Genomic DNA, 27,097 nt, shown 5'->3' with positions numbered 1-27,097 from the left:
AACACATGACTCAACCATTATCTATTAAAACTACTCAATCTTTAAAAACACCACTCTCTTCTCCGTAAGTATATTTTGAGCAATTTTCTCATCTGTGTGATATGAAATTTGATTTTATGTAGGCACATTAATCAGATTACTGAATATTTTTAAATCTGAATCCACTTTTGGCTCCTGCATTTGTGATAAGCATCTTTGTTATAATGGATTTTCTGTGCTCTCAGAATGTGCCTTGTGCCCTTTTTGATTTCGATGATTTGGTTTAGATGTGGGATATAGGCAATTAAATGAGATTAATAGCTTGTGTATATTTAGAAAAAAGTTTGGTCTTATAAAGGACAAGAGAAAATTAGTTATTTTGAATTTCTTTCAGTGGTATAGGAAATACTTCAGTCAAGTTAAAATCTCCGCCTCTATCACCACGACAACATACCAGACAACAGTCTATATCAGCTGTGTATGATAGTTCTATAGGATCTCAGGAAGCCATAGTAGAACGTGCCAAACAGGTAGGGAAAATATGTATTTCTTACATAATCTGTATTACACCTGCACGTTAAATTAGCTTGAAATGCTATAATCCTAGCAAAATTTCCCTCATTGCACACTGCTTGGCAATGACGGTCATCATTAGCCCAATCCAATCAGGTGCAGTAGAATTTTAGGAAATTCATACTGTCTGCATTTTCGGGTAAAAATATCATTTAATAAATGTAGACTAGTGTGTTAAAATTATGATTTATTATTTTGGCTACGGAACATTTCTGAAATTTATTACAGGAAGCACAAGTAATGCAAAGAGTAGCTGAAATGAGACGTGAAGGATTATGGTCGTCGAGAAGGTTACCGAAAGTTCACGAACCTGCACGAAACAAAGCACACTGGGATTATTTACTGGAAGAGATGCAGTGGCTGGCCACTGATTTTGTGCAGGAAAGAAAATGGAAGAAAGCGGCATGTAGGAAGGTGGGTTTGTTATTTCTTTGTACTTACTTCTCAAGGGAGCCTCAGTTGATCTGTCAGTGTGTTTTTTCTTTGATAGCTTATTGAGTTTAATCGCTTACTCGCTAACGTGAAGGTACAGGGTTCAATCCCAGCATAGTTTGAGATAATACCTTCAGATTTTTCAATCAGGTTTTTTCCTGTCAGTGTCAGACTGGAAGATTTGACATGGAAAAAAAGGCCTAGTCAAGGTGCATAAAAATTGGATTGAAAACTCCATTAATTTCAGTAATGATTTTAACTTTCCAAATTTTCTTTGCAAATTAAAACAAATAGTTTGTATCCTCAGAAAACCTAGTAAAAATGTTATATTTATTTTCAGATAGCGAGAATGGTAGCTAAATATCATCAAGATATAGAACAGAAGGAAGTCAAGGCAGAGAAAGAAGAGGCTCTAAAAGTGAAACGTATTGCCTCACAGATGGCTAAACTAGTGAAAGAATTCTGGTCTAATATTGAAAAGGTCAGTTAATTTACGCAAATGAATTATAGTCCTTGCACATTCTATGTCTGTAAATCATAACTGTTAAATTGCTTTAATGAAAATAGAAACATGTTTCAAAACAGTACTGCTAAGAATGACTTTTTGTTGACCTTTTTTTGTTAGCACATATCACTTTGAATGTTTTTACACAGGAAATTTTTCAGGCCAAATTTGAATCATTTTCTGTTGAAATTTCTATCCAATATTCAACTTGAGCATCTTTGCATAAGTTAGCAAATATTAACCTAAATCTTTCCTTATCTTATATCAGGTAGTGCAATACAAACAACAGTCCCGACAAGATGAACGTAAAAAGAAAGCGTTGGACGTTCATCTTAATTTTATCGTCGATCAAACTGAGAAATATTCGTCATGGTTAACAGAAACATTACATCAAGGCAGCAGTGTTGGTCCGTCATCTGTTAATGGTTCTATTTCTTCACCAGCTCATTCTAGTGAGGGAGACAGTAAGTAGATTGGGTTTTTTCCCTCATTGCACAATGCATTGTAGTGTCTGTCTTTATTAATTAAGTCATTTTGGAGTGAGCAGAAATGTAGGCAATATTGACCCGAGTTAATGATATAGGTTTAATAGAAACAAAATAAGGTTACCTAGTTTTAGAACTAAGTAAAGATCAAGCCCCTACTTGTGTAGAAAGGTGCAGAAAAGTAGGATGTAAAACTCCATTCATTTCATTTCTTGTGTAGAAAATAATTTTGTATGCTTTGTGAGGCACTTTTGAGAGTCAGCCCAGTGTCGGTTTCTAATAATTTTTGTAGTTTCTCAGTTTGGAGAAGAATTATTATTTATCTGTGTGTTTTCAGTGGAATTTGAACCAACAGGAAGTCTGACTGATGATGAAGAAACTATAGAAAAAGAAGAAAATGAATCGGGACTTGATGATGTAAGTTTTGTTATATAATCATAAAAAAATTTGCTTTACCTTGCTCTAAAGCTCAATAGTAGGGAAAACTGTCGTCATGTACTAAATGTATATTACATGTCTGATTTAAGTAGGACAAATCATTCTAACATTAGTGAGAGTTTGTGCAAATGAATGCAGATATTCTGGAAGATATCAATGCCAAGAAGTTTGGCCACGCCAGCTGGCAGACAGAATCCCATGTTCTCCTTATATTCTTTCTTTTAATTTAACAGGAATCTACTCAGAAAGAGTTGGAAGAATTACAGAAAGAGAGTGAATTACCTATAGAAGATTTATTAAAAACATTACCCTCAGAAGTTTTAGACACCCCTGCCCCATTACCTAATCCTGATTCTAGTTCTGATGAAGAGGTAGGTTCCCAAAATTTGTGTTTAACCAGACTTTATGGCTTATCCAGAGATCTGGAGTGACTCAGAATTGCTTGCTCACTTACCATGGGTGAAAGGGGTTGAGTTTTTAAGTGATAAAATCTTTAGATGGTTCCAATTGGATGCTCCTCGTGAGTGGAGCAGGTCAGAGTGGAAAACATTTTAAAAATGACTAGTTGTTCAGATGAGAAAATGAATTTCAAGACCCTTTGTGCTAAAGCCTTAAGCCAGACACTGATTCAGAAAGCTTGCATTCCCTGCTCAATAAGATCACACAGAAGTAACCCTTTGTTCTGCCCATTATTCTTGACTCTGCCATATAGATGGACGTATTTAACTGGGTGACGTATTTAACTGGGTGTAACTGCAGTGTTTAGATTGTTTCTGAATTGTGTTATTTTAGGAAAAGGGCAGTGATTCTGAATTTAAAGCCACCCAAGAGGATGAAAAGGATGTAGAAGATACAATTGAAGAGCAGGAGAAACATGAAAAAAATACTATGGAAGAATTAAATGAACTGCAAGCTGAAGGTATGACTAAGTTTTTTTTACATGAACATTGAAAACGTAGATTTGACATGGGAAAATGAAGATGGAAATTTTCTTGGTAAAAAAATTAGATGGATTAAATCAACATATGTTAATTTGTATGATTAATAGTTATCTTGATGAGTCTGTTGGTCTTTCACTAAAACTATGTTGTATGAAGTCACTATTCCAAAAATTATACCTGAGGGCCTTTACAATAACTACTTGGGATACATATCAAAAGTTAAGAAAGGCAGTGTGGGTTAATATAAAATTATCAAGTTAATAATGATTTCTATTTCTATATTAGGTGAAATGTCTATAGAGGATCTAGTAAAGAAGTATGCTGGAGCATATGACAGTGATTTTGAAATGCCACAAAGTGAGGAAGAATCAGACGAAAGTACTGATGAAGAATCCGAAGGTATGTTTTGTTTTCTGGTCCCTGGTTCTCCAAATAAATCTTACGATTTCCTGATTGTGTTTTTTCACAGTATAGAGCAGTGTTATGACTAATTATTATCATTCTAAGACAAATAGGAGTTTATTTTAGAAAGATTCTTTTGAGCAAATCAACTGATTTTCACTCAAGGATCATTAATTATGCTTTTGAGGTTTAATCCAATCAAAATGTCTCATTTAAGAAAGTGCCAAAGAATCTTCGTCATCTGAAGAGGAAGAGGAAGAAGATGATATGATGGAGTCTGATGTTGGTCTGGATTTCTTATTAAAATCACAAGATGAGGCTTCACCTCAAAAGGTAGACTAATATCTTCTGACTTTGATCCTATGTATTAGGTGCCTGAGTGATGTAGCGAATTAAAATGCTTGCTCACTAAGTGCAAGGTCTAGGTTTCAATCTTGGTATTGGTGAAGGTAGTGCCTTTGTATATTTCAAACCGTTTATCCTTGTCAGTAATGCAGGATGGAGGAAAAATTGCCTACCCGTCTTCAAGCCCAGATGCAGAAAAGTAGAACACAAATCGTCCTTCTTTTTACTATCCCACTCAGTGGATTGATACAATAAAACTAGCCTTATATTGTTTGCAGCATTTCAATTAATTGCATTTTATTTTTTCCAGCCTATAGAAGTAAAAGAAGAGACAGGTCCTGGTAAAGAATTAACAGATGCAGCAGCCGAAGCTCTCAGTTTACAACCTAAAGGTTATACTTTAGAAACTACTGAGGTAGGCTAATAATTAGATATTTAGACCAATATGACTTGAGTTGTCAGGGATATAGTCTTGATACATCAGCTTCTGATGGAAGCAGACATAACCATCATTTACCAACCAAGTGGCTAGTGTCCTGACGGGATCTGAGTTTACAAGATGGCTTAGATTCAATGATTAAACACGCTCAAATAAAATTCACAATTTACTAAACTGAAGAAATAATGTAAATAGCCCAGTCTCATGTGAAGACTTAGCATCAGAACTGGAACCAGTTTCAGTGACGCTTGTATCAGTCTTCGGAAATGGGTAATGATAAGATTGGGCTAATTCCTGTTGTCTTTTCTTGCAGGTGAAAACAAAGGTACCGTTCCTGTTAAAACATACATTACGAGAATATCAACATGTAGGTTTAGACTGGCTAGCTACTATGTATACTAAAAGACTCAATGGTATACTGGCTGATGAGATGGGGCTTGGTAAAACTATACAAACTATCTCTGTCTTATCTCATCTTGCTTGTGAAAAAGGTGAGTAGTTTTTGGAAGATTAAAAATTGCAATTTGTTTTTGCGTGTACACAGGTACCAGAAAGTTAATTCAATAGACTCTGGAATATGAAGAAAAGTTAAATTAGCATTATATTTTAGCAGGAAATCCTGAACTTTTACAAGAGAATATCCTTAGAGAAATTTGAATCTTGCTCCACTTGTTTCTTCCTGTCTCTTCTGTCTTAAACTTGACATCATAATAATTGGAGGGAATTTATTATTTTTGAGCCTTATGTTTGAAGGATTGTCTAACATGCCTGGATGTTGAAATATGAAATGTAAACTGTTTATTTTGTTTGTTTAGGTATCTGGGGTCCTCATCTTATCGTAGTACCAACTAGTGTCATGTTGAACTGGGAAATAGAACTCAAAAAATGGTGTCCAGCTTTTAAAATACTGACGTATTACGGTAGTCAGAAAGAACGAAAACAGAAACGCACAGTAAGTTATCAATTCTTCATCATACATTTCAACCAATCAGATTTATTGATATTTGAAAATTAAACGTTGGTCTCAACCGCATTATTGGTGTGTAAACGCAATTGATCACGTGACAAACTGAATAAATGACAAACCATTGTGAAGATGAGTAAGGCATAAATTCATTGGCAGGTGGAAAGATAACACTTTTGATAATTCTTTTGTTCTGACAGAATTTCCCTGCATAGCCTTGCCATAAAGTGCATTGGACGTAAAACTCCTGAAGATATTAAGAAAACGAGGTTAATGACACAATTTTGATATTTATTCAGGGTTGGACTAAAACGAACGCATTCCATGTTTGTATAACATCATATAAACTAGTTATACAGGACCATGCTGCCTTCAGACGTAAAAAATGGAAATATTTAATTTTAGATGAGGTAAGGGAGAATGTTATAGATATTACTATATTTTCACAGTTATTAATTCATATTTGTTATATTTTAACATAATTTATGGCTGAAAGTAGCTTGCAATTTTCTTTCAGTTGCAAAAGTATACATTTAACGCTTTGTAATGGAGAACAATTCCTGCTGCTTAAGATATGAAAGAAATGTTAATGAAGTAACCTTTTGAAAAATATTTCATCTTAGCTAGCAAGTAGGCTCAACAAATTGGCTTTCTATTTTCTAGGCCTCTTTATTGTTGATACGAAGTTGAGAAATTGGATGTAAAACTCCATTCATTTCATTAATCATAACTTAATAATTCAGTCAAACTAAATGAAAGGATTTGTGTGTCTTTTTAGGCTCAAAATATCAAAAATTTCAAGTCACAGAGGTGGCAGATGTTGCTGAATTTTCAAAGTCAGAGACGACTGCTGCTTACTGGAACACCTTTACAGAACAGTTTGATGGAGCTCTGGTCTCTGATGCATTTCCTCATGCCCCACGTATTTCAATCACATAAAGAATTTAAAGAATGGTTTGCCAACCCCATGACTGGAATGGTAGAAGGTAGTCAAGATTATAATGAAGGTTTAGTCAAACGATTGCATAAGGTTCGTTATCTTTTGAACTTTGTTAGCGTTCAATTGGTTAGTTATGAAACCTCTGGTTTATTCAATGAATCCTGAAAGTGCAGAACTCCACAAACGAGCGCCACCTCAAATGTTCTGTTGAGGACTGAGTTTTCTAGGATAGCTAGAGAGACAACACTCTCAATGAAATTCTGACTGCCATCTTTATTCAGACTCTCCAACTATCTGGCAAGTTAGATAACTTTTGATAAACATATCTAAGACTACTATATTATGAAACAAACATTATGAAATGAAACAAACTTACTAATAGTCATAAATTTTTTCTAGGTGCTGCGTCCGTTTTTATTACGTCGTTTAAAAGATGATGTAGAGAAACAGATGCCTAAAAAATACGAACATGTTGTGATGTGTAAATTATCTAAACGTCAACGTTATTTATATGATGAATTCATGGGACAAACAAAGTAAGTTGACATCTGTATTGTATAGTTTGATTAGAATGAGGTAGCAGGTTGCATTTTTCATTGAAGGCTTTATGCTGTGTACTTTCAATTTTGATTTATTCAGAGGTGACCATTAATGATAGGAACTTGAAAATTAGCTAATTTAAGTATTTACTCCACCAATTAACTAAACAGATAAATTTTGAAAAGTAAGAGGCAAGGCAAAGGCAAGAATTGTCTATCAAATTGACACATTCTTTTCTTGATTTCAGAACCAAAGAAACACTAAATGCAGGTGATTTTTTAAGTGTTATTAATGTATTAATGCAGCTACGTAAAGTTTGTAACCATCCTAATTTATTTGATCCTCGACCGATTGTTTCCCCATTTCAAATGGAGGGTATCGTCTACCACACAGCTTCTTTAGTACTCAAAGCTTTACAGTATGATCCTTTTAAGGTAAGAATTATTCATATCTTAGGGTACTGTTGCATTATCTTAATCCTTAATCCTAATCTAGAAGCAAAATTGAAATTGTGTGATATTATTTTTAGAATACAAGAATGGTTTTCTAGCTTTGGTATGTGTACAAATATGGGGACATTTAATTTGTACCATTCTAGTCAAGTAGTATTGACAAAGATTGAAACCCGTTTCGTCCCCCTGCCCATTTTCTGAGCCACCTCTTCCTTCTCTAAAATTGCAGAGATTGAATATGTCAGATAGGGAAATCAGAATGGTGCTAGTATAGAGAGAACATTTTAACAATGTAAACATTATATTTATAGGAAGTAGACCTGCGATGTTTGTATCCCAGTTTATCTGAAATGGAACTAGACCTACCAGCATTCGTAGCTCATAGAGTTCGTAAATTACAAACACCACGGAAACTGATCGAAGAGATTGATGATATAGCGGACCCTCCCCCCAGACCCAAACCTGGTCGATTAAAGAATTTAAATTTTAGAAGTGCCTCTCCTGCTATTATACAGGTAATGAAAATATTTTGTATCTAGATATTCCATATTATTAGGATGATTTAGAGTCCCAAAATAAATCTTTGATCAAAACGTTTTAATGTGAATAACATGTCCCCAATTGTTGTTTACTTGACAATTTGTTTGATGCCGGTTTCAATCCTCGCGCATGTAAAATCCCTGCTTCAGCCAGTGCTTTTTGCAAGCAAAACACCTAACTTTAAGCCAGTTAGGATTGATATCTACCAGCCGAAAGAGATCTCTATATAACACGACATATCCATTAAACCAAAATATTATTAAAACATGCTTCTAGTTTTAAGGATTTATTGTATTATAAAGGTATTCTGTTGTATAGTTATGACACCAGGTTTGTCTACTGATAAACAAAGTTTGGCCTAGTTTGAAATTTTCAATTTTTTGATGCTTAGAAAAAGTAAACCATTAAAGGTTGCTGAGTACAAGAAACTCTATTGAGAGTTATCCTGGTTTCAATCTATTAGACTAAGACTGAAATTTTGATATTGAAACAATTTAATTTTCAGCCCCAGCCTGGTAGAGCTTCACCTTTAGTTCTTGGTGGTAATCAGAGTAGATCTGCATCACCTGTCACTGTAGTTAGATTGGCCACGCCTACTTCACGTAGTGAGACTCCACCTTCATCTCTAGCCACACCCACTATTAGTAAGTATTTCATTTATTCATTAGTTTATGGACCATGCATTTCAAATCAGCTTATAAAGGATTGACAAATGAATATTTTAAATTTCGTAATGTTGCCGTATTAAGCTGAATGATTTTAATTTCATTGCTTTTTATACGCCCACATTATAATGTGGTCATATATTGTCGTCTAACCGTGGCTACTGCCTTTGATATACTGAAAATTTATTAGGGAAGTGGGCGTATCTTGCTAGGCAACCACTTGTTAGCTATTCAGGCATACATCTTGAGAAACTTGAAATTATTCAATACTGAGGGATTTGGCTAAGGACTGCGCCAAGAGAATATTAATGAAAAAATATTTTAATTTTTTTTAAAGTGTTATGTATTAAACTGAATGATTGTATTTTTGTAGCCCCACAAGCAGTACGACTCAATGTGATCAATCCAACTACCAGTTCAAGCGGCAGTGTTAAAGTTTCTACCTCCTCTACAACCACTGGTAGGTGAAAAATGCAATGTTATGAATATTTGAAAGAAATATGGTTACTAGTTTCTTACTGTTAATGCAATACCCTTTAACGCATCCTTGAGTTTACAATAGAGGAAAGGATTTATTATAAAGGGGAGAGAACTGCTTGGAAAAAACACCCGTAGCTTTTCTTAAAGCTCTGGACACCTGAACCAAGCTACATTATTTACTCTGTTATAAAATTTACAAAGTCTGCCACAATTTGAATCTGTAAGAATTGCTAACCTCGAGGCTCAGTGAGCAAAATAAGTGCTGAACCAAGCTAGATAATTGACTGTTAAAAACTTCGCAATCATCGCGAAAAGATCTGATGGGATTTACGGCTAAATCACAGTGGCTCTTTGTCAGTGAATTTATTCATAGCTTTTGTTATCCTAAATATTCAAAAATTCAATGCTGTAGTTCAGCTAAGGTAGAAGAAGGTCATAATTTGGTTAAAAGTCTTTCTAATACAATCCAAGATAAGACTATAGTCAGCTGAGGTATAAAGCTATGTTAATAGCGTTAAATTTAAATATAATTTCAGGTGTTCTTCATACGTCAGCAGCCTCAAATTCTTTGTCTTCACAACAACCAATCACAGTACAGATACAGCAAACTCAACAAGGTACGAGATTGATGATTCCAACTAGCCAGTTTTCACAGCTTCCAGGTACGTCTTTTATAGTTGGTTTTGTTTTTTTTCTTTTACAGAAGGATTCCAAAGACTTTTATCCTGTTAAAAAGATATTTACATAGTTGAAATCTTGTATACTTGGATCTTTGATAATAGGACTCCGAAAACTTGTATTCTGTTATAAAGATATGTACATAGTTGAAATTCTGGTTTTAATTATGTCCTTTAATTTTGCTCGGAGACTGAGGAAAAAAAGTCAAAAAAGGTGTTATTTCCAAAGGAATTTCGATCCTGCTCGGAAATTAAATGCCATTTATTGTTAAGTGCAAGTAAAATTTCAGGTCATGGGGTTTTTGTTTTTAGGGTTTTTTATACCTCTTTTTAGATTTCATAAAACTTATTTGAATTTTATATTTTGGTTGTTATTTTTCAGCTGGGTTAATTCAAATAGTTCAGACGTCAACTGGTCAACATCTAATAGCCACAAGTTCAGCAGCCACCCCCGTCCAACCTGTCGTACCAGTTCAAAACTCTACATCAGGTAAAATATTCATTCTCAGTGTATTGATTTAAGTGGGTACAAATTTGCTAGTGGAGGGGGAAGTTAGCAAATTTTTTTACCTAGCACCCCATTGCAAAAGATTTCACTGTATTATTTTTATTAACCTGGGTATGCATTTGTTGAAAGAAACTTTGTTGAAATTCTATGTCTATCATCTTTCCAATTTGCCTCGTTATCATATTAAAATGTGTAACTAAGGTTACAGAGTCCCTTGAACGTGTCCTATGATTTATTCATGATAATAGGATTTTATATAATCAAGGGAAAGATAACTGCTTAACTAAAACATCCGAAACTTTCATCATGGAGTTTTGGACACCTGAATTAAGCTACAAATTAATGTTACCCTACTTTATCTCAGATAACTTGAGTATTCTATTCAATAATAAACGTTCCGAACTGAAATCTAAAACATACTGGCAATACATTGGTAGAAGCTAATGAACTTTCACCTGATTGTTAATAGATTTTCAATTTGATCCAATCAATAACTGTTTATTGTTAATTTAATCTCTGCCTTGCTTTTTTTATAATTGCATCAATGTGGAATAGAGATAGCTTACTCGGTAGTGAGTTGGATTGTTGTCGGTTTGGCATGTGGGTGCTACATACGTACATCCCTCTCAAAGTAAAAAAAAAAAAAAAATTCTTAGCCCCAAAAATCTCTGCCCTTTTTGTCAGTCTCAACTTTCCATTCTGCACTGAGGTGACTCGTGGGATGCCTTATCTGAAAACTCATTGATTTTTTTAATTTCGTCTTTTACAGCAGCAAGTCGTACTACCATAGTAACACCTACAACAGTCACATCTGCTACCCCAGTAACACAAATAAAAACATTACCAGTTCAGTTACCCTCAGGTAGTGTTGTTAGTACACAGAAACCTGTCATGAGAGTTCCTCCCCTTACTTCAGTTGATACCAGCGCCACCTCTACTACTTCTGTGATGTCTGCTACACGAAATCTGTCTTCTCTTTCTACAGTTACTGCTGCACAAGGTAGGTTTTTTTTTTTCAAGATATTAGACAGTCATGTAGTTAAGTATCTTTGTGAAGGATAGCGTTATTTACAGGAAATTTTGGTATCTAGATATCTAATTAAAGTTGATCGTATTATAGAAATCCTGGTGATGAATCTAATGATTTGAAATTTATAAAAATCAAATAATAAATATTTGACATCTTGGAGACCTAATAAAGATTCATTTGTAATATACTTTTGCAAGACTTTCTCAGAAAAGTGTTTCACCAACCTATGCCCAAAGATGTGAAAAAACAACTGGCAAGAGAACTTCATCAAAAATACTGTGTTTAGTGTTTGTAGCACAGTTATCACGGGTTATCTAATTTAGACAGCAAGCCCAAAAGCTTTCAAGATGCACTAGACTTGATTAGCAATATGTTTAAAAAATAGGCCAAGTGATGTGAAGTCTTGTTTAAACCAACAAGATTTGGACTTTTGAATCTCATATTGGGATTGTTCCTTCCTGGTTTCAAGAGGATACAAAAGCATACGTGTTTGATATGCAAGTATTACATTCATACTGTACTTGTATAGGATGCTGGGCTTGATTGATAGCCATTTGAGTCGCAGGAGGCATGCATTGTGGCAAAGTTGCTACCATTTCATTGTCCCTGTCCTCATTAGCCAAATTAGGTACAGAATAGAAGGATATAAAACTCAGTTATTTTCCATTTCGTTTATTTCTTTGTCTGAATTTCCTATCTTGTGCTGTTGTATTTTAGCTGCCTCAGCCATTGCTGCTATAAAAACTAACGAACCACAGACCTCGAGTAGCCCAGTTCAACCAGCCCCAGTTGTCACACGGAGAAAATCTAAACCTATACCTCAATCAGAACTACACTTGGTACGTAGATTTATTTCATTGTTATGTGATATACTGATTACCTCTCCTGAAGTACAGTAAAGATATGCTGACTCCTCATTTTACAAATTTCATCTTGTATCTTGACTGCAATAGTCAACTTTAGTGTATCAAGGATTGCAACAATTTGTTTGGATTGTCCGCCAGAGAATACAACCAATCAGAGCCCTTGACAGAAAACTTGTTTGTTTACAGACTTTTTGATGAGGCCTATTCTCTAGGTTTTATGTTTTGTCCTTCATCTTTAATTTCTTTGATTTGTATTGCAGAAAGCATTAAAAGAAAAGCGTGAAAAACACAGGAAGTCTAAACTGGAATTAATCACACGGATCAACAAGCGTCACTGTGATGTTAAGCCTGTTTATGGACAAGATTTATGTGAATCTATTGAAGCGTTCAGTGATTTAGATCCTACGACAGTGAACAGTAATATTTGGCACGGACTTGGAACAGTGTATTGTCGGCATGCAAATCGTTACGATAATTCTCATGGAAATTTCTGGAAAACTACAAGTGCTTTATCAAACATTGTTCACACACCGGAGCAGTATTTGACGGAACTTCAGGATTTATTAGATCGTTACGTGTTTGTAACGCCCCCTGTGACAGTGCCTTCTATAAAAATGCACGTATCCCACCCTCCCCCCTCCTATTTATTGGAACAATCTTATCGTGATAATTACCTCCGGAAAGAACTCTCTGTGTTATCCACACCGCTACATCGTATTACATCTCGGATGCAAGTTATGTTTCCGGAAGTTCGGTTGATACAGTATGACTGTGGTAAGATATTGTTTATTCTATTTTTAAAAGATTATAGGTCTGAGAATAAGACACTTCATTACTGATTTGAAGGTTCTTCCATAGGTTAAAATATACCTTTTCAACCAAGTTCTCTCTGAACAGTGAATCGGAATGATGGGTCATATGCAATGACGCAAATCAGAATGACTTGTAGTAGTTGAATATGTTTTTTGTGTAGGAAAGCATTAAATATTGGAAATTTTGATGTCTAAATATCTAGAAAAGTTAAAGGTGGGAATTTGAATACATTGTCTGGTGAAATGAATCTAATGATTAGAATTTTATAAAAATCAAATAAATTATATTTGACATCTTGGAGACCTAATGAAGATTCATTTGCCTTTTCATTTTGTTTGAATGAACCCCCCCAGTCTTTGACTTTTTACCAGACCAAAAATGGATTTGTGAAGAGTTTTCATAATTTGAATTTCAATTCCAGGTAAATTACAAACATTAGACCGACTTCTGGCACGATTAAAATCAGGTCAACATCGTGTTCTAATATTTACTCAGATGACGAAGATGCTGGATGTGTTGGAAGCGTTTTTAAATTATCATGGGCATCGATATTTACGTTTAGATGGAACCACGAGGGTTGAACAGAGACAGGTAGGGGTTGATTCTTTGTTTTCAATATTAGTTGCCTTTCTGCTGGGCACATAATGACGTGATATATACCTGATTTATATACTGGCAGCCTTTACAAAATGAAGTAAACTTAAAATTGGTTCAAAGTTCAAGTTGATATCACAATATTAAACATTAATATATCACGATATGGGTATATATTGTGATATTTTCTAAGTATGTTTTTTACTGGTTTTTGGAATCTAGAAATTTTAAATGTAATATAAAACAATAAATATCTCTAAAAACACCCCAGTCTTTAACATCATTAAATAAACATCTGTATCAAATATTAAGTTACTTGTTAAAATTATTTAGATGATCTTATCTGGACAATACAACATGATAAATCTATATATCACTATATGGCGATATTTTGCTAATGCCTGAACTTTGCACCAAGCAGAAACATTCAATTGAAAACACCTTGAAATTTCATTAAAATTCTTATTCTATTATTTTCAGGTTTTGATGGACAGGTTTAATGGTGATAAAAGAATATTTTGTTTTATTTTATCAACACGATCTGGGGGTATCGGAGTGAATCTAACTGGAGCTGATACAGTTATATTCTATGACAGTGATTGGAACCCAACAATGGACGCCCAGGCTCAAGATAGATGTCATCGTATTGGTCAAACTCGAGATGTTCATATTTATCGGTAAGTTTTACCATGAGGGAACATTTTTTACAGGCCACAGATGTCCTTTAGGGCACACAGGGCCAGTTACTTAAAATTTCTTAAATCAAAATTTCTTGGAAAGGGGTATTTGTCTCATTGTGACAATTCACACGAGTGACCCTGTTCCTCTCTCTAAATTCTTTCATAAACTTGAGAGGAACAGGGCCCAGGCCTCCATGTCTGCCCCTTGGACCTGCATCTTGGAAAACCAGGGGATCTACTAACAGTTTTTTGGGTGAATTAACCATTTTCTGCCATTTAGACAGACGCATTGAATATGGAATTGTCTCCACAACTTAAAATCAAGAGCCCAATGATTATTCTAATTTTTCGTCAAATGATTCAAGATGAAATCAAACTATGATGAGGGCTTTTTTTCAAAATAATATTAACAAAAACATAAATAATAGAATGAATCTAATGATTAGAAATTTGTAAAAATCAAATAAATTATATTTGACATCTTGGAGACCTAATGAAGATTCATTTTTGCTTGATTGCCAAAACTTGGCAAAAGTCTCAAAATATTGAATAGAATGAATCTAATGATTAGAAATTTGTAAAAATCAAATAAAAGATATTTGACATCTTGGAGACCTAATGAAGATTCATTTACAATATTGTTTCACATTTTTATATTGCAAAGTCGTAAAGTTGTGTCCCTTTGTTTCCTTTTGACCCAAAATTTATGGTTGTCAAAAGTGAGGGATTTTGATCAAGGAAAAATAACATCTAGGAATAGTTTTATGAATCTAATGAATAGAATTTTGTCAAATTCAAATAAATTATATTTGACATCTTGGAGACCTAATGAAGATTCATTTGAAATTGAGGACAGGTTGTAGCGCAGTCAGCTAGGGTGTTGAAATCTTTACATGATGTCAATTCTTGGTTTGCTTTGCAGATTTGAACTTTTTATATTGTAGGTTAATCAGTGATAAAACAATCGAAGAAAATATTCTCAAGAAAGCGAATCAAAAACGTCTTTTGGGTGATTTAGCAATCGAGGGTGGTAATTTTACAACTGCCTTCTTCAAACAACAGACATTAAAAGAACTGTTTGAGGAGCCGTCAGGTTTAGAAAGTCTCGCTGACCAAAAAAATAAAGCGAAAGTTGAAAAATCTGAACCAATGGAAGTTGAAAAAGTACGAGAAGTGGAAACGTCTGCTAAAAATAAACCAGAATCCGGCATCAAGGATTCTTCAGTTCTCAAACAATTCGAAATGGTAAGAAATTTTTTTCAAATCGGCAAAGTTTTTTGTATTTGGAGTCCAAAGGAGGAGTATATTTCATACAAAATCACTCCCCATCCTTCCTTTTTAAACTCACCTTCAAGGGAACATGTACTCTTTGAATTTGATCCAAAGAATGGAATATGAACATATTTTATAGAATGTTTCTTTCTTAACTCAAGCTCAAGGTTTCAATGATTCAATTTTTTGAGGTTTTCAAATGATAATATTTGAAAAAGGCGGATTTATGAGATTCCTTGAACTTTGAAAAACGGCTAAACCTACTGGTATAAAACCTATAACAATGTACATGTAAATTTTAACATTTGAAGAAAAAAAGTTTAATTAGAAAATATCCAAACCTTTCAGGGAATCGATGATTCAATTTTTGAGGTTTTCAAATTAAAATATTTGAAAAAGGCGGATTTATGAGATTCCTTTATTATGTAGAAATTAAACTACTGGTTTTACACATAAAAAATGTAAATTCTCAAATAGGCTTGAAAGACATGCATGTTAACCTTTTGATTTAAGTTTTGGTCATTCGAATGAAGTAAAAATTGTTGCAATTACAGAATTTGCCCAAATATGAATAACAATACAATATAATGTCCATTATTTTAATATTTATGTGATAAGATTTCCAATATTCATATGACACATTTTTGGACAATATAACTCCTTATTTCTTGGAAGAAATTTTGATTCATCAATCTTATCTTCCAGGCCCTGTGTAAGGCAGAAGATGAGACTGATGTTATAGCAGCTAAACAAGTCCAGGCTGAACAGAAAGCCGAGCTAGCAGAGTTTGATGAATCTATTCCGTGGGATGAGAAGGAACAAGAGAATCGTAAAGAAGAAGATGAAGTCTCGAAAGTTGAATTAGAACTAGCTCAGCTTGATAAAGAGGTAATTTGCCTATTTCTTTACTTTATGTCTTTGAAGACGAGAGGCACTGTTTCTAAGGTTGATAGTTGAATTGATAAATTTTGTTAATGTGGAATGTTGACATCGAGCTAGCCCAGCTTAATAAAGAGGTTATTGGCTTATTTCTAAGTATTAGGGAGCTGCAGTTGTTCTGTGAGTTGGATGCTTGCTCACTAACCTGAAGGTCCAAGGTCCAATCCCAAAATAGGTCAAGATAATACCTTCAAATTTTTCAACCTGGTTTCAAAACTACAAAGTTTCTTCTGTAGGCCAAAATACCAAAAGTTGTTACCTCTATATGGTAGCTGTCTTGTGGCACTGGCCTTAAAATAATATTTTATAGAAGACAACACAACTCCTTTATTAGGGTTTGATTTTCTTTTATAAAGACAGAGTTTCTGTAAGTATTTTTGTTATGGTTCAAGTCGTGTATCCTCAGAAGTAGGTTATTGTTTAGGAGAAAAATAAAGAGATCATGTTTAAATTTAACAGTTAAAAGATTTGTAGAAGACAAAAGAGATTGCTTGTCCAATGTCTGTGGGTTTTATCACATTATGACCTCATTTAGTGTAAAAACCACTTGACTTCAGTATTATTTGCTCTTGTGATATAATCTAATTTGACCTGGAATAACGGGTTCTACAGGACTCAAATACTAAAATATAATTAAAGTTATAATTTTCCCTAAGTAATACACATAAAACAGAGGAAACCTCTTTAAAATATCTTTTAGCAGTAGGTTTATTTGTTATTGTTTGCATAGAACTTTCATTGTATCTATTTGTATTGGAACTATTCCCCCTTATAGCAGTGACGGAGCCAAAAGTGGGGCAGAGGGGTACCCCGTCTCAGCTCCGAAGACATGTTTTTCGGGCAAAAATATAACGAGGTTAAAAATTCGGGCAACCTCAGATCTTTCGACCCCCCCTCAGACATAAACCTGGCTCCACCACTGCCTTATACATATTGTCCCAATTGTGGTCAAATTAGAGGGAGGGGTGTTTACTGTTACTATTTTCAGTGTGTGGGCATATATACGGTTCCAAGTTTATTTGCTGTTTTCTTGTTTTTGATATTTCTAAATGTGATCAGATTCTCAAGACCAATGATTATTATAATTTTTCGTCAAATGATATTTCTGTGAAATAAAAATATCCATGAGGTCTTGTTAATATTCATGAGGTTTTGTCAATATTTGTGAGGTCTTGTCGATATTCATAAGGTCTTGTTAATATTTGTGAGGTCTTGTCAATATTTGTTAGGTCTTGTCAATATTCATAAGGTTTGGTCAATATGTGTTAGGTCTTGTCAATATTCATAAGGTTTGGTCAATATTTGTTAGGTCTTGTCAATATTCATAAGGTTTGGTCAATATTTGTTAGGTCTTGTCAATATTCATGAGGTTTTGTCAATATTTGTGAGGTCTTGTTAATATTCATAAGGTTTTGTCAATATTTGTTAGGTCTTGCTAATATTCATGAGGTTTTGTCAATATTTGTGAGGTCTTGTCGATATTCATGAGGTTTTGTCAATATTTGTGAGGTCTTGTCAATATTCATAAGGTTTTGTCAATATTTGTTAGGTCTTGTCAATATTCATAAGGTTTGGTCAATATTTGTTAGGTCTTGTTAATATTCATAAGGTTTGGTCAATATTTGTTAGGTCTTGTCAATATTCATGAGGTTTGGTCAATATTTGTTAGGTCTTGTTAATATTCATAAGGTTTGGTCAATATTTGTTAGGTCTTGTCAATATTCATAAGGTTTGGTCAATATTTGTTAGGTCTTGTCAATATTCATAAGGTTTGGTCAATATTTGTTAGATCTTGTTAATATTCATGAGGTTTGGTCAATATTTGTTAGGTCTTGTCAATATTCATAAGGTTTTGTTAATAATCATGGGGTCTTGTTAATATTCATAAGGTCTTGTTAATATTCATAAGGTCTTGTTAATATTCATTAAGTCTTGTTTAAAATCATGAAATTTACATAATTAATGAATCTAATGATTATACATGGTACGTCAAATCTTTATATTTGAAAACTGGCGGATTAATGAAGATTCTTTATTTAATTGAAATGTCAAAGTTTGGTCCTGCCTGCCCTCTGGTAATAGTCACTTCAGTCATTGTGATCATTGAAATCAAGCAAAGGATTTGAAATTCAATGAAAAATGAATAAAAAGATTATACTTGGAACTGTATGCCTTCAAATTCAGTTATTTGAAGTAAAAATCTAATGAAAATAGGCCAAAATACCAAAAGTTGTTACCTCTATATGGTAGCTGTCTTGTGGCACTGGCCTTAAAACAATATTTTATACAAGACAAACACGACTCCTTTATTAGGGTTTGATTTTCTTTTATAAAGACACCATTTCTGTAACATTGTGGTTTAGCTTAGCAGCGGTTAGGATGTTACTAGATAAGCAAGTTCTGATGTCTGTGGTTACTGACTGTGGTTACTGTAATCCTAGAAAAAGCTGACTGGATCGTTATATTTTGTGTTACAGGTTCTGACAGTTTAAAATGTAAGAAAAGTCAAATGCCAACATTTACAGGGCGTTGGCAATTAATTTGCAAGAGCTAAAAAATAAAAATAAAACTTTTCATTGATTAATTTTAATGTTATTCGACTTGTTTTTTTTCTATTTGGAATTATTACACAAGTTACATTACATAGTCAATCTAGAGGGAAGTTTACAGCTAGTATTGTCAATGTATAAAAATTGATTTGCTGTTAATCAGATTATTAAGTCCAATGATTATTATAATTTTTCGTCAAATGATATTTCTGTGAAATGAAAATATTCATGAGGTCTTGTTGATATTCATGAGGTCTTGTTGATATTCATGAGGTCATGAGGTCTTGTTGATATTCATGAGGTCTTGTCAATATTCATGAAGTTTTGTTAATAGTCATGAGATCTACGTAAATAATGAATCTAATGATTATACATGGTACATCAAATGTTTATATTTGAAAACTGGCGGATTAATGAAGATTCATCTTACCAACATTATTCTCAAATTTATCTGGGATTAGTACCTTACTGGGAAGGGGCTATTCACAAAATTTAGATAAGATACCATCAAGAAATTCAGTCATTTAATTGTCAGAATTTAAAATCTATAGATGTGATTGACCAATGAAACGATTGGAATACTAGAATCATCTTAGGTTGAATTGTTATGAAACAGACTCCTAGGTATAGAACTTTTTAGTTCAAATTTTGACAGCAATATCCTTGGTTAACTATGTATATGTGTATAAGTTAAGATTGTAAAATTATATATTGTAGTTGTCACCAATAGAAAGATATGCTGTGGGCTATGTAGAGGCAGAAATGGAACCAGACGAGGACTCATTTGATGAGGTAAGATATTATTTTCTGCTTTAATTAAAGCTCTAATTCGTCTATCTATACCTCTTTTCAGAAAAAATTATCAGGAATTTGATTTGTTCATTTTACGCCGATAGCTGTGCTTGTCTTGTAAAATCGGATAAATTATGCTGCTCTTGTTGATGTTTCGATCTAAGCACTTAAAATAATTTAAGTAAAAAAGAAAGCTGTTATATTTCTGGGAAAACTGTTTATTATATTCATATTTTAAATCTGGCTTGTGACAATTTGACTTCAACATTGAGATTGATCAGAATGGAATTTGCCTTGTTGCAAACTTCTGTCATTTATGTCTCATCTTTGACAATTTTAGGATGACATTGAGAACGCTAAGAAAGACTGGGAGTTGGCCAGATTAAAGGCTTTAAAAGAAGAGGAAGAACGAAGAGCTGAAATGGAAGAGGATGAAATGTTGTACACATACTCCGTCGAAGATTCACAGGTGAAAAAGAAAAAATCCAAATCTAAAAAAGTCACATCTGATTCTTCGTTAGAAAGTAGTCTTGATATTCCTACGCCAAGTTCTCAAAGAAGTAGTGATAGGGCTCGTAATGTTAAAAAGAAAGTTACAGATATGAATACAAGTGATGAAGGTTCTCGGAGCAAGCCTGGTAGTAAGGTTACCTCCCCTAGTGGCGAAAGACGGTCGTTAAGGACACCCTCTGGTAGTAATCAGACTTCTCCGGCTAAACCTAAATCAACACCACAGGTCAAAGTTCAAGCTAAAAAATCGCCAGTTAAGGCTAAAATAGAACAAGCTAAAAAGAAACTAGAGGCAGCTAAAAAAGTTGAAACTGCCAAAAAGACGCCTGTTGCTAAACTTGTGACTAAGCCAGCAGTTTCCACACCAAAAGTTGAAAATAAAACTTCAGTCAAAGTTAACGTTGTGAGGAGAACACCGCCTGCAAATGCTGCACAGAAATCTATCGTTCTTCCGACAAAGTCTGACCTCAAAGATATGATTTTCTTGAAACTTCCTGCGTCTGCAGCCTCCTTATCTCCTCAGAATACCGTTCTTAATTCCAACGCTGTTCAAAATTCAGGGGACAAAGCCACTGTCAATAATCATAACAATCGCAATGTTTTTGCAGCTATGCAGGATTTGATTCGTATCAATCCCAACACTGTGATCAGAACGTCAGGGGGCACAACTCTCAATCATGCAGGTGCTGTCAATTACTCTCCTGTTACTATTAGTAACGTCTCTAATGTCCAGTCTCAAAAAGGGGCACAACCAGTTCAACTTCCTAAAACCATCATTTTGCAAAATCCCATGACGCCAACTTTTTGCATTAATTCTACTGGGACGTTATCTCGTATCGCTCGCCCTGGTACTATGGGAACACAACAATGTGTCACACTCACTCCTGCCCAATTACAACAGGTGCAACAGTTGAATAATATTGTCACTTCTGGGGCTGGCACCAGGCCAGTTATTAGAGTCCCCTTTGTTAGAACTGCCCAACCTCAAACTGTAAATATACGCTCCCCCATTCAAGTCCCTTCTAATTGTATTATTACAAGCCCTGGCCCCAGGGTGGCCTCTCCTCGCCCTGTCATTGTCTCTCCTGTGGGTAACAACATTGTAGGTTCACCCCCTCAACCTTGGTCCAATCCCAATCTTGTGATAAGAACCCGTAGAGCAGTACAACAGCAAGACCCTGCCTCTCCTGTCATGGTGAACGTCCCTCGTATTGTGCCCATTCAAAGTTTACAAGGGTTGAATTTTAAACCAATGACAAGCCAGACTGTGACGTTGCAACGCCCACAAATAATTTCAACCAGTCAGCTGTCAAATTTTGTTGTTGTTAATCAAAAGAAGCCTGTTACTACAACGATAACCTCTCAACCTAATACAAATGGTCATAGTGTCAATAATGTCAAGGACACAGGTTAAAAGTCAAGGTTACAGACTTGAGGTTAAAGGTCAAAATAAGTGTCACTTAAAGTGCTAATATAAAGAATCAAAATTCTGAAAGAGATGAGCACGTGATCATTCACGTTAGAAAAGAAGGGAGATGCTCATGTTAAAGAGGGTTAAGTAATTTCCGAAGTGTTTCATACGAGGTGGACTTGTGATTGAAAAGGAATTATATGTGATAAGATTTGATCAAAATTGAGTAGAATTCGAACTAAAAACCAAACGTTATGATTTCGTATTAGTTCAGGTTGTCATTAAAAATGCTGATACTTAAAAAATATATTTTCAAAGTCAAATGACGAGAGAAAGTCTCTCAAATATAAGATATGATAAAAATCAAATTCATGCGGTTTCCTAAAATGTGATGATTTTCATATTATGCTTTAAATATTATTACCATTATAAAAAATTAAATTTATCCTTTCCAATAAAGCCCGGTTATTTTTCAATTTGTATAAGTGTAGTCATGTGACGTATAAAAATGCGTATGTTGCGATATGATCAAATATGAGAGAATTGAAGGATTAATATACGAATGCATGTATATGTTAAAAGTTTAGTTAATTGTAAATTTAGTTTCTTTAATATTTTATCACCCCTTGTCGGAAATTTTTCTCGTGAATCGTTAAATTTGGGGAAATTTATCCCTAATTTAATGATTCATAAGTAAATTTCATTAACTAAGTTTGAATTTTGGAGTTTTGTAAATTTTGTTTGTCAATGATGGTTATTGTCAAGTTACAAGATATGTTGATCTTTGCTGAGTATGGTATCTTCAAAGAAAGGCCCATTAGAACGAAAAATTACTTGAAGTATGATCAAATAAAAGTAATTCTCCTTGCAGCACAGTTTGACCTGATATCAAATATTGTTTGTTATAAATTTGCTTGAATTTTTTCCTATTGTGGCAATAGTCAACATATCTTGTAAACTCGATATTAAAAACATTCAAATTGGATCATAGTATTCTTCTGAATTAGGAATGAAAACACATATAAATCTTTTATAAAAGCTAAAAGTTATTTAGAATTATTACTACCTACACTACCTAGAGATACATTACACTGTTTCTGTTTGTTTTAAAAATGATGTATGTGCTTAAATATCTTGATTCAATTTGAATAGTTTTGACTTGAGTATAGATGTATTTTTTGAATGGTTGATATTATTGTTAAATTTGTGAGAGCTCTAGACAAACAATGTGATACATTAATATAGAAAGCAAGATGCAAATTGAATGCAAATAGAAATAAATGAGCTATGAAATTTGTAAAATGCTTTGTGTCTTTTTTATGTGGAATGGTAAAGACGATTAAGGACATTTATCACTTTTACTGAACTTGAAGTCTGTTTTCAGGTCTAATTTTTTTATAAAATGCTTTTTGATTAATTCAGTAATTTTAAGTAAAGTAAAAGTGATAAAGTCTCATACAGCAACACAAGGTTTTGGTGTAAAAACCTCCGCAAAAATTCAAACACTTTCTGTATCTCATTCTATGTAGAAATCTTAAAAGAAAAACGCAATTACTAACGTAAAAGCAGGCCTTTTTGGTTTCAAAAATTTTATCTCTCATTGCATATACAAAGAGAAAATTTAATCAAAAATTTTTGAAATGACATAATCAACTTCAATACATAATTTTGGACAATTTTTATCCAACTTGTTTGATTCAAATCTAAAATTTCAAATCGTCAAGTCAAAACTTTAAAATATTCCTCCATTTTTTTTTTAACGAGAGTTGAACACCAAATACCTTGTTTTATTAAAGCTGTTAATCTTTATATATTCCTACATAAATGAGATGCAGTTAGTGTATCCCTCCACCAGAGAAAATAGTTCTCTGGATTGTCTTTGGTCCTCATGAATTTAGCAATATGAATTGCCCCTGTGCTAGTCATTTCATACTCTGCAACAGTTAAAAGGACAGGTTTGAATTGCTCAGAATGTAGTTTTTATACAGATATTTTAGTTTTGAAGCTTTTTATCAACTCAGCAAATTTCCTAAGATGATTTTGAATTTTTATTAGAAAAATATCTGTGCAGTTCGAACTTGTCCTTAGATACATCATATCCAAAATTGTCACGCCACATTTAATACCACAATCAAAAATCTGGCTTGTTATTTACTGATACAACACTCAAACCAAACAAACATCTATATATATACAAGATAATTAAAGATGCAAACAAAAAAAACTTGGAGTGTGAACAGCTCTGAGTATGGTACAATGGTACAAGACCTTATTCCATAGCAAGCTTGCTAATCTGAGACATATTGCAACAAACTTTTATACACACTGACAAAATTATTTAAAGGTTTTACGAGTGGTTTATTTGGGATATTTTCACACAATCTTTGATGCAATGGCCATGAAATGATTTTGGCACTAAAGTTTAGACTGATGACAACATCCATTGCATCATTACAATGCACCAATCAATTAAGATAATGAACATAAAATGAGTTGACACAATACTACACTGTTACCAAACTTTCTTTACATACATGAATTATAGACTGTACACAGTAAAGATCTTTAGAAAAATCAAAATCTCAAGATTCATGTAAGGGTAGACTTGGTATTGACAAAATTCTCCTTAAGACTCACAGCATCAATACAGACATTGTCATTAGCCAGGAACACAAAATTAGTATTTTAACATCTATTTTCTATCCACAAGTCTTTCAATTTTTTTTAGATATTTGTTAAAACTCAAATCCTGACAATAAAATTCTATTTTTCAGCTGTTTATTTCTGATTTAGATGAAGAAATCATGCCGGTAAGTTCAAGAAATTTTCTAGAATATATCTGGAGCTCCTTTGATTAATTTCCTTAAAACTTGACTAAGATATAATCCAAATTTAGCCAATACAGTCAATACATACATTATGACAAGAGAACATAAGTCATGATTAATTTGTATCCTGTTTTGATTATGTCATTAGACAAGATGACTGAAGAGCCAGAAGTGATATTTCACACCAAAAAAAAACATCTCGTGTTCTGTGCACATAGAAGATCATAAAATGGATCTGACATGTATAAAATATTTAATTGAGTTCCCAAATAGATAGAAAAGACGTCCATTTATCCCTCTTGCAATTCTACCACGATTGAAGGTTGAAATTTGCTATACCCTAATTTTATATCAAAATTACTTTCTTGGCACATAGCTCATTAATGCTTGATGTTGAAAAAGAAAACCTCGTTTCATTCTAGATGTGGGCACCCCCAACTCCACCACAAGATGATAATGATGTATATATTGATGATAGCCTCTTGTTTCTGTATGAACCAAACATGATGTCTGAATCTCAACTACCTCCTGTGTATATTCGTAAAGAACATAAAAAACCTCGTATTGAGACAGTTACCAGTAAGTATTCTTGATACTTACCTTATGAATACATAATGCCACTGGGGTTTGTGAACTTTGTATCAAGAAGAGAGTGTCCCTTTTCTCTCCGAGAGTCTTAACAGCTAATAACAATGATAAAGCTATTAATTATTAATGGACACGATCAAAACTCGTCAGCAAGTAATCTCAAATCCTTGCCTGTGTTCAGTGTATTCTAAAACTAAGTTATACGAACTAAAAAGACACTATGCAATACTCAGAATAACCTTAAGTTAAATGATCAGTTCTGGATAACAAGAATAAGCCGTATGTTTAGAAACCTGATCTAAAATTTTGTCAAATTCTGAGGCCAAAATGTCAAAAAGTGTCATTAATCGTTATTTCAGCTCGTAAACAGAAACAACGTAAAGAAGAACCACCCAGAGTACCAAGATCATTATTCGATAGACCTACAGCAATACAACAAAAACTACGTCGTGAGGCTAAGATGCAGAAATTAAAGCAAGGTTTAGTGAAACCGTTCCGCCCCTCTCAGCCCTTGTTAACCAATAAAACAGTGATGGAACCACAGGATCAGGATATCCCAGAATGGCTTATTCATGAAGATTGGGCTTTATTACAGGTACATTGTTATACATATTGATAAAACTCTGGGGCCTCATTCTCCAAAACTTAGCCATAATTTAAGAAATGGAGTAAGCTGATTAATTGATAAAACTGAATTTAAATAGTGATATTAGTAAGCAGAACACAGGAATTATCATGAATTAAGAAAGATAAGATTTTCATTAACTCAATCAGTAGTAGAACTGTAGGATGTAAAACTTCATCAGTCCAATCAGGAGTAGAACTGTAGGACGTAGAACTTCATCACTCCAATCAGGAGTAGAAAATAGGACACATGAATGAAAACGGGTGTGTTATTATACATTGCTTAATTCTTTTTTTCAGGCTGTCCAGTCTTTATTAAATCTGCCATTAAACCTACAAGTTGTCTCCCCTGCTGTGATAATCAATTGGGATCTGGTAGCAGACGTAGTTAATAGCGGCAGCCGTGTTTATCGTACGCCCAAGATGTGTAAATTCCAGTACGAGAACGTCATCATTCCAAGAGAAGAAGGGAGAATACTCTATGATGTCAGTCCACGAAAACAGAAAAAACAAAAAGGAATCTATAAGGTATGAACATCATTGAAATTTTTTCCTTGATGAAGCTTATGTGAAAAAATTGCTAGTTGCTAGGGACAAATAACAGAGACCCTGTGTGCTACTGTTAAAATATCTTGACGGTTGTTGACTATGCAGTAATGAAGACCATGGAACATTCAATGAATAAGCTCTGGGCAAGGGAAAACATCTGTTGGCTCATCAGCCTGCTTACTATAGCATTGGATGTAAAACTCTACTACATTCATTTATTCAATAAAAATTTGTTCTTAAGCATTTTTAAAGATCCTTTGATAGCTGGAGAGAGTAGGCTAATGCCGCTGTCCTGGCAAAATTTCCGTAATTACGCACTGCATGGTGTTGCCTGTCCTTATTAGCCATTTCAGGTGGAGAAAAGTAAAACATAAAACTCATTTATTCAATTGATATCTTGTTATTTTTCAGTCTCAATTTCCTACGAAGAATAATCGTCCAATGAGAACAAGTCATTTATATCTACAAAATGGAACAAGTGATTTAAAATCGTTGTACTCCTCGCGATTTGATCTGGTGAAAAGTATATCAACGAAGCGCCCTCCCCCGTTACGACAAACCCTAGCCAATCCAACCCTGCGTAATCCAAAACATGCAGCTGTCCTAGAGGAAAATGGTATCAACTATGATAAACCACTGGACCCTCTACAAGTTGCAGCAAATAGAGCTGAGAGAATTGCTCGAGAGAAGAAACAGTCACAGGCTGCAGCTCAAATCAAGGTAAGAAATGAAAAAAATAATTTGTAG

At 33.9% G+C, this 27,097-nt stretch overlaps 1 protein-coding gene across 1 annotated transcript; it reads left to right on the top strand.

Moving 5' to 3' along the window:
- Positions 1 to 777: 777 nt before the first annotated feature.
- On the top strand, positions 778 to 27,097 carry LOTGIDRAFT_122039 (hypothetical protein; the record flags this gene model as incomplete). Its single annotated transcript, XM_009059462.1, has 32 exons — positions 778 to 966; positions 1,325 to 1,465; positions 1,758 to 1,953; positions 2,312 to 2,391; positions 2,646 to 2,783; positions 3,253 to 3,331; positions 3,639 to 3,752; positions 4,003 to 4,088; positions 4,411 to 4,515; positions 4,853 to 5,030; positions 5,355 to 5,491; positions 5,803 to 5,913; positions 6,282 to 6,533; positions 6,843 to 6,979; positions 7,231 to 7,417; positions 7,747 to 7,927; positions 8,497 to 8,619; positions 11,015 to 11,309; positions 11,548 to 11,615; positions 12,053 to 12,178; positions 12,466 to 12,975; positions 13,436 to 13,605; positions 14,089 to 14,285; positions 15,233 to 15,533; positions 16,266 to 16,448; positions 19,766 to 19,840; positions 20,181 to 20,309; positions 24,536 to 24,571; positions 25,012 to 25,168; positions 25,516 to 25,772; positions 26,102 to 26,329; positions 26,762 to 27,097. Coding segments are annotated over 32 exons (5,502 nt in total), but the record flags the coding sequence as incomplete, so codon positions are not given.

Source organism: Lottia gigantea (genome assembly GCF_000327385.1).
Source record: "Lottia gigantea unplaced genomic scaffold LOTGIsca_39, whole genome shotgun sequence".
NCBI classification, from domain to species: Eukaryota; Metazoa; Mollusca; class Gastropoda; family Lottiidae; genus Lottia; species Lottia gigantea.
Note: the sequence above shows the minus strand (reverse complement) of the source record. Positions and strands in the feature narration are given on the sequence as shown.